The sequence below is a fragment of the Symsagittifera roscoffensis genome, chromosome 5, assembly GCF_963678635.1.
Source record: "Symsagittifera roscoffensis chromosome 5, txSymRosc1.1, whole genome shotgun sequence".
Taxonomy (NCBI): Eukaryota; Metazoa; Xenacoelomorpha; order Acoela; family Convolutidae; genus Symsagittifera; species Symsagittifera roscoffensis.
In genome coordinates, this window is record NC_087066.1 from 38,408,755 (window position 1) to 38,426,182 (window position 17,428).

Consider the following 17,428-nt stretch of genomic DNA (forward strand, 5'->3'; position numbering starts at 1 on the left):
TAAGAACCAGTTGCGTTTGAAAATAAGAAAAACAGAATCAGAACGCGAAATAAACAAACCAAAAGAAGTGAAACAATTTAAGGTTATCATAGTCAGTTTCTCGTATTTCCCCACATTCCAGACTGAAATAACTTGCTGAGCGAAGCTTTTTCGGCTCAAAGTCCGTTTTTTTTTGCAACTAGAACTTCCGCATGGTACCAATTTTGCAGCCGAAACCGAGCATGCTGTAGCCGACCTGAAGCTAGAGGTCATATGAGTCCTCGTCCTCACACACTATCATTGCCAGGGCACAGGATTGATTACACGATCTGACGATTACAAAGTGAACGCCTTAATACTATGCTCTTTTCTTATCATTGGCTCCTTGCTCACAACAAATATGACAAACATGGCCAGCACAGTATTAAAAACAATAAATAAACTCCAAATAGATCACCTCATAGTTTTGCTATTTCAACTAAAACTAAGTCAAGTAGAAAAGTTTGGATCTTGACACAATTTTTGAATTGCGTTGGCAAATCTGAAAACTAAAAGAAACAAAAAAAAGCTTAAAGTTCATTAACAATTTTTCGCGCGTAATGTGACTTCCAATTAGCAAAAAACTTTGTAATGATATTTATGAGTGAACAAATTTTCGACTTTTTAGTAAGAAACCACGAAAAAAAAATTCTTTTCAGTCATTATCTCAGAACCTTTTTTTAATTAGCCCCCGTTCCTGCTCAGTGCAGGACAAACCGTGGGGGAGAGAGATGTCATCCATTTCGCCGCAGCCGGTCCCACCCTGAGGAGGCAGATGCTCCAACAGTGACCTTTTTCAGAGCCTTGACTGTACTTTACTTACGCCTGAGGTGCACCTGCGATGCCTGCTCCTGTGAGGCCTCGGAGAACCAGCACCCAATAAAAGTTTGGACTGAAGGCAGTCAATGCTCCAAAGTAAAATGTCAGACAGGAAGACAGCACCAGACTCTGAAATAAAAGACACACCGGCACAATACAAAAAGCTCAATAGTTACTTTTTCCTTTCCTCATTTTTCTTTTTACATTTTCATTTTTTGTTCACATTGCCTTAATTGTTACGACAAAATTTAGGTTGAGATAAAAACCAGCTTCAACCAAAGTCCTTAAACATAAAAGTGATTATTTGAGTTGAGAGATTGGTTGGTTTTAAAGAAAAAGAATCAATATCTGTATTGAGCAGGTTCTGTTTCGAACTTCTTCGGTGATAAAAATGAATCTTCGCGTATTTAATATGACTACTATGATGAAGTCTATATAGTTTATTGCTTAGCTCTATCTACGTTTTAAAGCCTACTGATAAATATGTTATAATTTTCGTTCTATTTGGGAAAAGTTTTACACTGAAGAAGCACTTACAAATTTGCGGCCAAACTTGTCAGCTATCACTCCCCAGAAGGAAGACGCCACAAACATCCCCGTGAACACAGTCTGAACAAAAACAAATAAAAATTTTTCATAATTCCAGATTTCAGTTTAAAGCTAAATTCGGGGGAATTTCACAAAAAAAAAACAATGGCCAAAAACTATGATGGTCCATTAGAATTCAGTGACGCTACATTAATTTACACTTGAAGATATGACTCAAGGCTGGTTTAAAACTCAAGATTGTATGCAAAATTAAAAGTGAGGTACAAGTGTGATAGTTGGTTCCCAAAAATTAAGATGGGTCCGTGAGGAAAATTTTTTAGGCCTTAAAATCTTCGAAAACATGGTTCGCATTTGTTCATTGGTTTTTTGAAGTTTTCACAAAAAATGCGGGACCCATCTTTCGTACTTGCTTTTTCTTGGGACCCAACTATCATACTTGTACTTTGACATTTTCTGTTCTCTGTTATTTAATTTTCTTTTGTGTAACTCTCTATAATGCGTAGAACATAAAATCGATGTTACTGTCTGGTTACGATAAATTGGAAAAAGTTAGAAGACATAACTAATTTTAAAAAGCAACTTGTCAATTTTCAGCAACTCTACAAGCATGCAAATTTGATTTTTCAGATTGTCTTAAGACAAAGTTTTTCTATGCAAATATTGTCTTTTCCAACTATGAACTTTTCTGAAAAATCTCAACTTTCGAATTTCAAAACAAAAATAGATGGCCTTTAAGCTCTTTGAATTTCTGGAACAATTTATGGTTGAAACTTTTTAGACTAAAAACACATTATGCATCTTTCTATAAGAGCATCTGAGTGTACTGACCACAGTGACCATGGCCTCTTGGAAGGCGGTCAGTCTCCACTCGCAGAGGAGGGCGGGGGCGAGTACAGAGAGTAGCATTGTCTCCATTGCATCCACTATCCAGGCCAGTCCACACAGCAGACTGAGGAACAACTGGAACCGCCCGAAGCCCAGTTGGTCCACTGCCTTGTCCACTGTGAACGTCTCTGAACAGAAAAAAAAGTGTAAAATAACGAAATCGAAAAAAATAAGAGGAAAACTATTGAAAAATTTTCACTTTTCAAAGAAAAATAATATCACGTTCAATCTCTTCAAACCGAAAAAACGTGATTTTTTGGTCAAAACTTTCCAGAAAAAGACCTAAAAACCCCCTTTTTTCAAAAGTTTGCCTACGGCGCAGAAAATTTGGTAAAAATGGGGTCTTTATAGTGATTTAGGAAAGCTCAGAAAATCAATTTGGTCGACCTAAAAAAAAGGTCGACAAAGTTTTCGATTTTTTTTTGAAAATCCGCCACCTCGAGAAAATCCTAGATCCGCCTCTGATGATTGGCATATTTTTCAAAAAACTTCAAAAAACTATCCCATTTAGAGAAAACTAGATCAATCAATACTCAATTGACCTTTTTATTTTGCTATTCTATAGAGGAGTTTGCCTTCCTTGTAACAAAGGAAAAGAGCAACTTAACTTAAAAAGAAATTGTACAAGTGAGAATTACTTCGTTCTTTTACACTCACAAACAAACAATATTGAATTTTTTATTGGTGAAACTCATAACGAAAATATACGATGAAAATATAGGCGTAGCCAAATTAACCTTCCGATTTTACAATTACGTGTATAAAGTAGAAATTTTTCAGAACTTCACATGCAAAAAGCAGCAACAAAAGTCTAAAAAAAACACTCTATTCTATCAAAAACAAAATTGCGACTGAGACGGTTATCTCATAAGATACCATTCTCGTCTCTTAAATCAAAATCAAATTTAAAATTTTTCCTTTCCTAAAAATCTAGTATTTAAGCATTTCTTTAAAAAATCTAGTATTCAAAAAGTCAGTCAAATACTAGCAAAGGGAGAGGTGCCATTTTGGGCAATTGCAAACGAGGCAAGAGAGATCAATAGGACAAAAATTAAGTTTTTTTGAGGTTCTGTTGAAATTTTGGTAGTAAAAACTTACCAAGGGAAAAACAACTAACCTTTTGACTCGCCATTAGTTTGGTAATTCTTCATTTTTAATGAGAGAATATAGAACAAACATAAAAGTGCCTTAGTTTTTTTAAACTATGCGTCAAACTAACGGAGGCACATGTTTTGTACAACCAAGTAAAAAAGATCAAATGCGAGCATCGGTGGTATAATTCAAACTAAAATATAGCTACTAGCTCTACTGATAAACTACACACAAAAAGTAATTTGTTCAGTTTGAGCCATTGAAAAACCGCCATCTGTTACATAAGTTCAACCAGAGCAGTTTACTTGAGACTAACCGGTGGAAAAACCAATAGTTTGAATTTGAAGCAATAACTCCATTTTTCAGTTTTATAGCGCATCAAAAAATAATAGTATCAGTGCTAAGCTAATGGAAACATGCGCGCTTATTTATATAAAAAAGATCAAAAGATACGCATAAAAAATTAGAGCTTCAGAAAATGCTGGAAATAGCAAAAAATCAATTTAACAACCAAATCACAAAACATAGCCTAGAGATAGAGATAGTAGATTGTTCATAAAGGAAAAAACTTCTTTTGATAAAATTAGCCCAAATTGAGAAAATTGGTCGGTGGGTATTTTCATTCCACTGAAAAATAAAATCCGCATTTTTAATTTCTAGCGGCGCCGAGTGAACTTTCTATATTGGAGAACGTGAGTGGCCTTGAACTTGAAACAAACTTGAAATAGAAACAATATTGAATTAGACTTGAAAAGAAAAAAAGTCAACGCGCGAAAAACCAAATTTGAGCTTGATTGAAGTTTTAGACTTCACCCTTTCAAAAATGGAGAAAAAACAGACACCACCTACATAAGTGTCTTCACTACGTTCATCGACAATTGAAAGGCCAAAAAAATTTCTGACTGTAATTTTCAAATTATTTGCTGTAACACAAAGACAAAGCTGCAAATTGAAATTACAAGTCAAAAAATGTTAAATACGAAGCAGCTCAGGAAACGGCCTGAAGGAGAAATCCAAGAAAACACAAAATAGTGTCTTGATAGAAAATCAACTTCAGAAAAAAGATGAAAACCTAGGAAACCACATGATTGTAACACGCACATATACCACTAATCCATGGCCTCTTGGCTTACACAATTTTCACACAGACTTGGGCGGATATATCTCAAACCTACTGTTTAAGTTTAATACAAAGGCGAAGTTGCCGCAGACGCAAACAAAAAGACGACAAAATAGTGTAAAAAGGCACAATTGAAATTAAGGAGACATTGCAGAAAAATGTACTGTATGAAAAGCAAAGGCAAAAACGAACAAGTACTGAAAAATGAAACTTGAGTCTAGAAGGAACAATGAATTTGAATTTAGATACAGTTTAGAGAACATTAATGAACTAACAAACTGCATCAGGGTTACTGTACGGGCAGTACAGCCCAACTGGCAGTAACCCAAGGGAAACCTAGGTAAATAAGTGAAGGCAAAAACAGAGTTATTAGAGTTGCACCCTTGGATACCACATATAATCATCCTATTAGCATGTCAACAAGCAATCGATTGTCATTCAGGTATGTTTTTTTAAGTTTGACGAAAAAATCTTTCTTTTGCTTGTTAGAATATTCGTTAAGGTTGAGGGGTAATAAATCGTTTGACAACAAAAAGTTGAAACATTTCAGAGTTCTGTAAGACACCGACCTTTGGGCTTATTTTGTTTTTCTTAAAGGCAGTGACAAACATCCTAAACTACCCCTGCGCGTGAGTCTACCCATCCTTCTTGATTGAAGATTTGAAAAGTTTAAGGGGGACACTTCTAAGAACTGAAACATTGCCTCAGAACATAATTGGCTGATGAACATTTCATGCACATTTTGCAACTGATATTTTGGAAAATACTTGGACACATGATGATACTTACGAAGGAAAAAAATGGTTCTTAAAACTTTTTTCTTTGTCAAAAAAATTCTATCAAGATTTGTTTTCGAAGTACATCCGTACGCTATCATGCTATAGGAAATTATCGGAATCACATATGCCATGTAAAACTTAACTAATGACTGTTTAGAGAAGTATGATCTTCCTCGGTACAAAAAAACCGCTTTTGATTATTAAAATTTAGTTTTTTGTCAACTTCGATACCCAAATACTTAAAATTATCCATATTTTCCATAGTTTGGCCAGCAATTGAAATTTTGGAATCTGATAGGTCTTTTCCAAAAGCCATTAGTTTACTCTTGTCTGTATTAATCGATAGCTTGTTGACATTTCACCAGTCATTTATGCTCTGGACATCTTTGCTGAAGTCTCTTATAAACATTGGTGTTTTTCCAGAACCTACAATTGCAGTGTCATCAGCAAAAAGACTTATTTCAGTTACTTCATTAATAATTGAAATATCATTGATATATATCAAAAACAATAAAGGACCCAAAACTGAGCCCTGGGGCACACCACAAGTTATTTTTTCCAAAGACGAATTTATGGTACCATCAGTCACATGTTGTATCCTGTTAGTTAAATAGTTCTGTAACAAAATTTAAAACTTTGCACGAAAGCCATATTTTTCTAATTTAATGATTAAAATATCATGGTTAACAGTGTCAAATGCTTTTTAAAATCCAGAAAGAGGGCCATTCCATAATCTTTTTGCTCCAAAACTCTGCGCATATATTCAGTTATCCGTGTAATTGCATGTACACGAGTGTTTTGGTCTGAGCCCAAATTGTTCAGGATAAAGTATTTTGAAATTCTGTGAAAAATTTATCATTCGTCGGTAAATAGGTTTTTCAAAAACTTTGCTAAAATGGCCGGTAATTATTAAAATCAATGTCACTTCCACTTTTGAATAAAGCAATTACCTTGGCAATTTTGCAAATATCAGGAAAAGTCTCTTTGATTAACACTTCATTAAAGCAAACAACCATGAGCTTCATAATGACTGGTGCATAAAGTTTAACCATCATATTACTCGATCCATCATGACCAGTCGAATGTTTGTTTTTTAAATTCTCAATAACTTTTGCCATTTCGTCAATGTCAGTGGGAAAGAAAACAAAAGTCTCGCAATTGCGAGAGATTCTATCAACATATTTGAAATCCCCAATTTTATTTGAAAGTTCAGGTCCAATGGTTACAAAAAACGATATTCAAATCATTCACCTCTAACTTATTTGAACTAGTTTTCTGTTTTCCACAAAACTTAATAAAAACTTGAAACATTCTTTTTGAATCATTAGAGTTACCCAATTCATTGTCATAAAACTTTCGCTTTTCTATCGCAATTTGTTTTTTGGTTTCATTCCTCAATTGTTTGAACTTTTTTTTGATTGGGAAAAGTAATCATTCTTTTATGCGCAGTTTCTCTATTTTTGCACAGTTTTTAATTTAGAAGGGCAAAACCCATCGAAAACATTGATCATTGACCGAATTAAAAACTGAATTTTAAAATTCACGGAATTATCTACGCTCAATTTTTCCAATTCGATATGTAGGAGAAATAACAGTTAAGTAGATTGTCGGTTCAGTAGATTCAGATTCAGTATTTCAACATTTCTGGCTTAATAAACCGTTTTAGCAGCCTTAGCGATAGTAAATGGCAATTCACCAAACAATGCATAGTGGTCGCTAATTGTTGATTTAATAACTGTCACTGGAAAAAAATCTTCTGATATCCAATGATCAATGCAGGTTGCACTAAACTTGGTGACTCTGGTTGGTTCACTCAAGAAAACATCCAAATTAAAAGATTTCAGAAACAATTAATAACTTAAAAGTTCTGGTTTCTTATCATTCGAAAATATGTCAATATTGAAATCTCCCACAATTGTAGGTGTTCCTTTTAAAAATCGAAGTTCATTCAACAGAGTATCCAGACATTCCAAAAATTTTAGACACGTGTGATCAGGTGGTCTGTAGACAACGCAAATATTAAACGTAGTTAAATTGCTGCAAATAGTTGTAGCTAGATATTCCAAATCTGATTTCAGATCTTGAAGAATAAATTCAACTCGTTTTCACAAAAAAAAGCTACACCACTACCCCTTTTTTTCCTTATTTTTAAAAACCCCTTCTGATAACCATCCAACTGAAACATTTCCAAACAATCATTTTCATTCAACCATGTTTCGCAGAAAGCTATAACTAAAGGTTTTCTCTTGAGTGAATCAACCAAAAACAAAGCTGGTCATGATGTATTCTAAGTGATCTTATGTCAAGAAAAAGAACGTTCTCAACTCCCCCAGTATTTGCCTCCATTAAGTTTCCCAAGTCCAACAAAAATTAAGGCATTAAATTAAGTGGTTGAGTTAAGGTTAAGTTAAGTTGTATGTTGAAAGTACTTCACTCATCACATATTGTTCAATATTACTGCATAGTACCGCCTACGAGTCCTTTAATGAAATCCAATAAGGCATTATCATCATCCACATGCTTGACCAATTCACTTTTCAGAGTTTGCATTTCTTCGTTAGTTGTAGATGCTGGCGCTGGTGAAACTTGAAAGCGAAAACGCTTTTTAGCCGGTAGTATATTGTCCGTCAAAACCTTATTTACAAAATTTCCGAATTAGTTTTAGCTGACCTGATGGTGTTGACTTTGCTAACCGCAGTGTTGCTTAGGCCCTCCAACTCCTCCATAGTATCCACCTTGACGTTTTTAAAATTTCCTCCGATATCTTTAACTTTCACAAAAGGAGTAGAATTCCATGTAGAAACAATCATGCCTCTCGATTCAGCTTCAATTTTCAATCCCAAATTACGTTTCGATAAACTTTCGTTAATAAATACCAGTTTATTGTTGCACGGGTTGACGAAATTTCAAAGCAAAGGTTTTCGATTCACCAGACTATTCTTTTTGTCAAATCGTATAACTTTCGCAATACTTGGAGGCGGTCTGTTGAATTCCTTAACAGGATACAAAGGGTGGCAAGCCTTGAGACCGTCTTCTGTAACCGATATATTCAGAACTTTTGAACAAAAACATGATACGTCTCCGATTAAAGTCCCAGTAATTCCCAGGGGCAAGTTGTTGAATATCACTGAGTCCTTGGAGTTATATCTCTCGAGTTCATTCGTTTTAATACTAAGCTGTTGCACACTGGATTGTAGCCGAATAACAGATTTCGTAAGTTCCTTGTTTTCTACAATCAATAGTTGGAATAATTCTTTAACATCGCTGAACTCGCTGAATCCAGAATTGTTTTCACTTTTTCTGCAGTCATTTCTATTTGATACTTGAAATTCAGACGTAAAGAATTGCTTTCGTTTGCTCGAAAATTCAAGCGATCATTTTCATTGCTCTATTTAATAAGTTTATCACAACAATTAGGCTTTTGGATTTGAAACAACTGGGACCAATTGACTCATCTCAATATAAATTGAAACAAGTACAAGATCACTTTGTAATTTGGTTTAACTCACCGCGCTCAAATAAGTTACGCTCACACGTTGAACACTAACGAAAAGTTCATAAAATAGCGCATATTTTAGTGCAGCAAATTGACAAAAATCACCAAAATTTTACAAAGAAGACCACAGGTCAAATTTTACGTTTTACTTCAGATCCTCATAGACAAACATTGCAATAATTTTTGCGCAAAAAACTTTGCAAAAAATGAGAAAAACTGGGTGAAAAAAGTGAATGACTGTAAAATACTACGATTATTTGAAAGAAAAAACACTATGAATAAAGTTTCAGGACACTTATTCTTAAGTTTTATTTGACTTGAGGATCTAACAATTTTTCCTTTTCATCCAATTTTTTGAAACGTCGTAATACCTTGTCAACCCAAAAAAGCGCATGTTTCTTTGGCAAAAAAAAACAGAAGACCATTGAAAATAACATGTTTTGGCTGCTTCAACACAGCGATGCACATACTCTTCGCAAACTTTTCAAAAAAGCAAAAAAAAACTTAAATGCGGCTGATATTAATAATAGCAAAGAAATATTGCCTCGATTATTAAGAAATAAAACCAAATCAGAACAAGCTTCGTAGCGTAAAAACTTAGACAAAATAGCACGAAATTATTCGATAACAAACCTTCAACCTCTTTTTTTTCGCTGAAACTTATGACATTTCGATACTCCCACACCAGAGCGTTTCAGACGAGGGCAATCAAATATAAATAGTTTTAGTCAATGAATCCCTAAAAAACAGCCTATGTTGAAGAAAACATTTTTAAAACACAAGGATACCCGGTTACTGTGAAAGTAGCACAGAATTGTCCGACCATAGTCTTAAAATCCCTTTTTTTTTCAAATCACCGTCGTTTTTTCAGCGTGGTGTGATAAAATGATCTGAAAGAAAAAAACTGCAGATTAGGCATATTCGATAGTCATGTAGAAAAACGACTAAAAAAACAAAAACAAACAAAAAAAACGTGTGATTCCAAAACTTTTACGTTTCAAATTAAGCTACAGTCATTCAAATAATCTATTGTAAGCCTGATCGCTCGCTTCATTCGCTCGAATTGGAACGAAACACCAAAAAATCCAATCCGCTTTTTCTCCATACAAATGTTTCAATTTTTTTTATCGCCGCTCGAATCATGACTGTAAGGGCTTTATTACGACATATCACTCAACTCTCTCCGATGATTGTGTTAGCAGATTTTTTCGTGGAAAAAAAAGAAAAAACTCAAAAACCTGAATACAAAGTTCCTTCCCATTTTCAATAGTCGAAAAAAACCAAATCAATTAACAACCCAGTTCCTTTATAATCAACTCCTGCCTTTATTGACTTAATTTTGAACAACTTTCGAAAAAATCACTTCTTTTTACTACTATGATAATAAAGCTCTTTAAATTTGAAAATATTTTTATGATTGTTCTTTTTTCATATGTACTAGCTCAATTTGTCAATTTGAGAAAACTGGATCACTGCAGATTTTTTAATTCCGCTGGGAAATCTAAAAACTTTTTTCGAAACTTCAATAAGTTTACGTTTCTTAGCCCATGTGCACAATTGTAATTAAAGCGCCCTACTTGCCTTTCTCTGAGCAACACAATTTGATATGAACTGAAAAGTAAATCAAAACAAACCGCTGAATATCAAATTTGAGCGTGAATAACTTTTGCTACTTTTTCAAAAAAAAAACGAAACAAAAAATCTACAAAACCTAGTCTTCAATACGATCATTGATTTTTAATTAGCATGAAAAATCTTCATTGTTTGCAAAACTTGGCATTTCATATCAGAGACATACCGCTTACATTGGATACGAATTTCATCGCATCCATTTTATTCGCTGGAAATCAAATAACGGCAGACAGAAAGAAATACTTTAATCAATTTGATATATCTTACGCCAATCAAATTGTCTCGCTGGATAGGCAGCTGGTGCGCCTTCTGTAAAATATCACTGAACTTCAAGCATAAAAAAACTGAACCGAAAAAGTAATACACGCATTATTTTTATACGCATTACTAATGTTAAAGAATACAAGACGGGCATAAAGTACACAAAAAACATGAATACATTTTTGGTATCAAAATATCATATAAATACCACCATTTTTGGCCATTGAATTTGCCATACGTACAATTGCCGAAACTATCACATATAATACTATCAAGTAACTCACCGCAACAATCTTCGTGTCTAGGTGTGTCATATATTACACCTCCGTCAAGTCTGGCCTCTAGGATGCGGTTGCGACTGGGGCTGTCGTTTTCAGAATAGGATTTCTGGATCTGAAGACATCCCCCTGTTGTGATCTGGACGGCGGCATCGACTCTACATGATTGGAAAAATCGAGTCTACTGTACGCAGTTTGAATTACCATTTTAACATGCTCGATGCTCCCTAGAAAGTTTTCCAGCAATTGGATTGACAGAAATAGTGCCCAATTTTTTTCAAAACCAAGAGAGAAAAAATAACTTTTTAAAGAACCCTTTCACGATTTATGATAGGACAACGCAATTTGAGAAAATTGGCTAAATGAATATTTTTTTCATTAAAACCCATTTCGTGAAACTAAAACACCATAAGGGTTTTTATTATCTTTTGTTCTGTGTTTTGGGTAAAAATATTTTGAATGTATATTTTCCCCAGCTTTTTAGATCATTCCCACACTCATTTTGAAGAACAAACATAAATTATTTCGCACCTACCAACGCATCCTTTGCGACAATACATTAGTCTAAATCCAATTCGAAATGCTTTCTAAGCCGGATTTCTTCGAATTTAAAAAAAAGCTGGATTCCATTAAAAAAACAGGAGATATCTCGCCCATTTGATACAGCTAATTGGCGTTTATGACAAATTTTAAACTACCATATTCTAATGAAAAATTATCAGAAGTGAAATTTATTTTCATTTGAGCTCAAAGAATCGCTACCTTTCAGAAAAACTTTGTCAAATGTTGTTAAAACAGCCAACAGAGAGTTGGAAAAGTCATTGAACGCAAGTAAACAGAAAAAATCTCAACGCAAGTAAACAGAAAAAATCTCAATTTTCGAAATTCAAAGAAAAAATTGATACCCTTAAGAATTTCTTAACCCTTAAGAATTTCTAGAACAATTTATGACCGCCACTTTCTTGATAAAATTGACCCAATTTGAGAAAACTTGATCAATAAGAAAGTTTTACTTTGCTGAGAAAAGTTTTTTGTCTGAAAAAAAAAACGAAAAAAATCATCGCGACCTATTTTGTCATTGACTCTTAATTAGCCTTAAAAGAAGAACAACGCCGTGTTAAATCATTTCTTTCATTTCTTGTGCAAAAAAACTAAGAAAACCATCGACCCAACCGTGAAAAATCAATTCGGATTTAGCAGGGGAGTGAGAAAAGGCCCCATCTCAGAGCTTCGACAGCTGATCAACTAATACCCATATTGCCTTATCCTTAGTACGATTTACAGCATTGATTTTGTCCAACCAACCCTGAATTTTAAAAGAGGCGCCTTGGGCGACAATATAAAACAATTTTGAGGATAAACCTCAAAAGAGTCAATTTTGGTCTTTTTGCTAACAAAAATTGCCGGAATACGGCGGAAAATTATTGGGCAAAATATACTTTTTGTGTTTTGGAAGAATTGTAAAATGGAGGACAAAATTGTTTTTGAAAACCCCTCTCTCCGCCGAGCAAATCAAAAATCCACCTCTGCTGCGTTTATTACATAATACATGTACATAAAAACAGAAGCATATCACCTCAAAAGCTGGAAGCAAGAAAATTATAGAAGATTGATTTTCTAGTTTGTTTTTGAAAGCCCAATGTGAATTCAAAGCTCAACACCAAAGTACCATATTTCCCACCACAGAACAAAATAAATGAGTAACAGTATTTTGCGAAAGATTTTACCACAGCAATTAACATTTCTCTAGTTTACAGCAGACTTAAATTACCGGTTTCCTTCTTCGCTCTCTAAATTGGCATCAGATGAGCTGCCAGAGACAAATAAAACTGCTGGCTCACGAGAGAGCTGGGCGGTCTGGGTGTTCTGATTTATTTGGTCATCTCTGGATTGTGTGGAGATTCCCAGGTCCATTTAAAATCAACAGAAGCAGCTCGAAAGTTCAAATTGCACTTCGGTTATAGAAAAACACTTTTAATTTGAGAACTTCTTCACGGAATAACGGTTAAATCAGAATAATTGAGAAGCTATTTGTTTCTTAACTATAAAGTATAAAATTAAGGCTGTTTTTCTTACGGTGATTTAATACAATTTACAGCCAAAAATATCGTTTGATTTATAATGATTTAAATTAATTAATTAAAAGCAGTCGGAATTAGTTAACTAGAAATTGATAGATGTGGATTGATTAATTTGGCACATGTTCGTTAGCAATAGAACTCAAAACTGTCCGATGGCCACATTAAGACAGTTAGCTGATGAGATCTGATACTTCATGCGATAAACTGAAAATAAAAATTTCTTCAAACAGTTGGATAATTTGAGAAACCTTTGTAATTGCTGATGAAATCAACTTCTTATTTATTAATCTCGCTGATTTTCCTTGCATTTTAACTGCTTCGCTTCGTCTCGAATTTTTTGGCGAAGCTCAAGGTACCGGTTCCCGGAGTTGCATAATTTTGACCCGGAGTTGCATAATCAAATCGCCTGAGTTTGACTCTGTTAAAATATTTGGTGAAAACTTAAATTTAGGCTGGCAATAGACCCTAAACAGTTTTAACGCCATCAAATGGCAATCAATTTTATTTGAAATACCGTTGATATCTTGAAATCTGAAAATCTGCATGAAAATTAATGAATTATGCCAGTGGCATCTGAAGAACTGAAACACGCGTTGATAGTAGTTTTGAATTTTTTTATTCTATTCGATGAATTAAATCATTGTTAATTTATAATTAATTAAGTAATTAAAACAAAAACACAAAAGTGTAGTTACAAGAACGCACGCACGCATGTCGATGCACAAACACGCGATGGCTTCTGCCTGGAACCCGTTTGCTCGCAAACCGTACAGTATTGAAGCGTTCTTAACATTTTCTGCAGCTCGAAATAATGTGAAACTGAGATTATTTTTTCTTATTAGTTTTCACCAATTTTAGCGACAGACTCGGATTCTACACTAAAAAAGCATTACGAGAATGTATGTTTTGATGTCGAAAGTCGGAATCCGGTAAGTTGAATTTCACCTATTTTTCATTATTCGAATTTCCAAGAAAATGATACATCACATTGAAATTTTTTGAATTTCAAACAGTTTTTTTAGGCACTTTTTCTTTAAATTAACCGCATTTAGAAAAACCTGGATTAATAGATAGAATGTTTATTCCGAGGGAAGTTCAGAAAATTAAAGTCAGTTTTTGAAACTAGAAGTCATCCAGCTTTTTGTCACATCAACACTTTTGCTGTTCGATAGTAGTTTGTTTTCTTTTTAAAAAAGAAATGACCCGACATTGAAAAAAAATCATAAAAAAATGAACCGCAAAAATCTATTTTGTGCGTAACTAAATCAATTATTTTTTCTGAAAAAAATACAAAAAAAAATCAGCACGAATTATATATGTGATATTCACTTGGTTCTTTTACTCAGATTGTTACTTCTTAAAAAAACTCAGTTAGAATCAGTAAAAACATAATTCAATTACAGCTATATGAAGTAAGACTGTTAAAAAACTGGTATCCTTCCACTTATACAAAAAGTACTTTCGAATTTCGCAAAATTTTTCAACATTAGAAGCAACTTTTTGTAAATAAAGGCGTTTGAGCGAATTTTGAAAAAAATTAACAGTAATGAAGCACAATTTTTGGATCACATAATCCACACATAATTACTATTATTGAGCTCTCAGATCAATTTTTGAGAAAAATTGGGATTCTTACAGTAAAAAGTGGTTTTTGCTCGTTTTAACCGAAGGAGAGCATATAGCCATATGTAATGAGTTCGCAGTTACGAATAAAGAACAAGTACGAATAATCCAAAAATCGTTATTCATTTTGCAAAAGCGACTGGTCCCAACATTCTGCGTTTTTCAACAGCTGCCGGAAGAAATCTTTCTTTCTTTTTTAGACAATTCTAATACATTTAATACGCCAGCAATGTTGTGATTACACAAAACAAAAAATGAACAGGCCGGCCAAAAAATATTAATATCAAGCTTAGCTAACAGATGAGCCAAATTAATAAACATGATGAGTGAAAAGAATCTGTTTACTTTTTGACAGTTGTTGTCTGGAAAAAAATGACAGTAAAAAAGAAAATGTTTTTGTTCATCTATATGAAAATAATTTCATTTTTAGTAAAAAATGAACAGGTACAGCTCATATTTCAATATATTATCATATTTTCTAAATGCTTTACCTATTATTTAAATATTACCAGATCAGTTCATGGTGAAAAAAAATCAAGCCTGAAAAAAACTAATATTCATATCTTTTTTGTTTTTAAGATTTTGCATTGTTTGAAATACTTCGGAAAATTTCAAAACATGATTTTTAATGTTTTTTTTTGGAAAAATCTCGTCCTAAGCGCATGTTTTGCAACATGATTATTAACGTAAATTTGTTAATCTAGTCGTTAAATTAGATCCCTCTTTTTCTTTTCAATTTAGGAATAATCTCATTTAGGAAAAACATTAAAACTTATTTTTCTTGATGGTAATTTTTCCCTTTTTGTTCAACCAGTAGTTATCGTGATGTTTAAAACATGGTATAATTTTATCGAGGATAGCATGACCGCATGCTAATGACTTGTGCTAAAAATTAATAAAACGCCAACAAAAATTAATAAACGCCCTTTAATAATTTTAGTCTGATATATTCTTATCTGTTGTAGAAGTTTAATTACAGTTATTCTAGCGTGTAGACCTTCAGTAGGCGCTCAATGAGTCATTATTGTATCCCTTCCAGTTTCATGTGACTGAAATTGTTGATTTTTTTTGTTTGTAACTAATTGAAATTAAATTGATGATTATAGTTAGTTTCAACATGATTTCGGATAAATAACTTCTTCCGTTCTTTCTTTGATGAAATCAAATTACGCAAAAAAAACTATTACCTCAGTCAATCGAACTGACACCAACTCAAAACTAAGAACACGAGGTGATCAATGATTTAAGGCCAGAAGGCTAAGCCATTTTTCTCAATTGTTTCGTCCTAAATTCATAAGACTAACCCAACGAAAGTATATTTCGGGAAATATGAACCTTTCGCAAAACTTTTTCCATAGACACTCCGCAAATGAATATTTTTGTTCAATGAAGATGCTTGCTTTGCAAAGGAAAAAAATTGCGATCGGTTGGTAATAATATGCATAGATACTTAATAAAAAACGTTTCCCAATCAAACATAGCCGAGACAGTTGGACAAAATTCAGTGTACCCAAGGAAACAGAAAAAACACTGACTTCTTTCTGAAAAAACTTCAGCTTTCGAATTTCAAGGTAAAAAATGGCCATAAAGCTCTTTGAATTAGAAGAACAGTTAATGATGGTCAATTTTGGGGACAAATTTCCCGAATTTGTGAAAACAGGATTAATAGGTAAAGTTAACACTCCGCTGCGAAATCTGAAAAATTAATTCCACTTTCGAAAGTAAAAATCAATCACGCTTTTATGGCCTAAAACTTTTGCTGTTCGATGGTGGAATTTACCTTCCTGCTAACAAGGGAAATGAACTTATGTCAAACCGCGGAAAATCAAACTCGATTGCAAACAAACTAAAGACTTTTCCTGAAAAAAAAAATCATTATAACCTATATAAGAGTCTTCACTACGTTCATCGATTCTTAAAAAACCCCAACTAATTGGATCGCTTGCGCTTGAAACTAATTCTTAGGTATTTTCTTTAGGAAGGATAGCTCTTCTTTAACTTGGTATCATACTCGATCGAACCAAGCGTTTCGCAAGAATGTCCAAGACTTGGGCGGATAAAAAAAACACTCCAGGTTCCAAATGTTCTTCCAACCGAAATTTTTATTCGACAAAAAAGTTCGGAAAATATTTCTGGTTTTTTCACGTGGCTCAGAAAAAACTTTATACTTAATATGACTCTTTGACATAGTGTTTTTTTTTTTTCGTTTGGCCAGTTTGCTTGTTCGAAAGCTTTGAAATTGAGATAAATGTTGAACTCGAAATAATTTACAAATTTCTTCAAAAAATTATCAATTTAGGATTAAGTTAACATCCTGGTCTACCAATTAGTATAATTTTAAAAATTGCGTGCATTTTGCAAGTTATAGCTTGCTTCACGAGCAATGATTTTTTTCGAACAATCGAAAATAAGTATGCAACAGTCGTTTTTTCTTTAGGTACAGTAAACTTGAATAGGAACATAAGATGTGAAATTTCATTCAGGAGTTTAGGTACCGGGCCCCAACAGCAATGGCCAAGCAGCAGGTTATAAATAAGATTATAAAAGTTCCGGATATTTTCAGGTCAATTAAATTTGTCAGATTTATTTATCTTGAGGTTTCGTCACTAAAAAATGCAAACTTACGTTCATTTAGAGATCCAATGAAAATACATAGACCCAAACTGAGAGTGAATAAAACAGCCGAATTACAAACTAGCCAAAAATCATCAGGGTATATAAACAGAAAAAATTATTTCATTTGTGTTGAAATAAGCTTGAATGTAACTGTAGCAATTTCTCGATGACGATTATAT

The 17,428-nt window shown here is 33.5% G+C and overlaps 2 protein-coding genes across 3 annotated transcripts in view; one reads left to right on the forward strand and one right to left on the reverse strand.

Moving 5' to 3' along the window:
• LOC134846884 (synaptic vesicle 2-related protein-like) overlaps positions 1 to 13,210 on the reverse strand; it is a 39,778-nt gene extending 26,568 nt beyond the window's left edge. Inside the window, exons 1-5 of one of the 2 annotated variants that reach the window (XM_063864297.1) lie at positions 12,701 to 13,210; positions 10,936 to 11,087; positions 2,215 to 2,399; positions 1,375 to 1,446; positions 842 to 966 (exon numbers count right to left, since the gene is read on the reverse strand). In XM_063864297.1, the coding sequence (XP_063720367.1) occupies positions 842 to 966; positions 1,375 to 1,446; positions 2,215 to 2,399; positions 10,936 to 11,087; positions 12,701 to 12,843 (677 nt within the window). In that variant the 5' untranslated portion in view covers positions 12,844 to 13,210. Of the gene's footprint in view, positions 1 to 841; positions 967 to 1,374; positions 1,447 to 2,214; positions 2,400 to 3,388; positions 3,556 to 10,935; positions 11,088 to 12,700 lie in introns of those variants that run through there. The other variant, XM_063864298.1, reaches the window with a different exon arrangement.
• Positions 1 to 17,428, forward strand: part of LOC134846886 (protein chibby homolog 1-like) — a 270,708-nt gene that overhangs the window by 76,897 nt on the left and 176,383 nt on the right. The window lies entirely within an intron of this gene.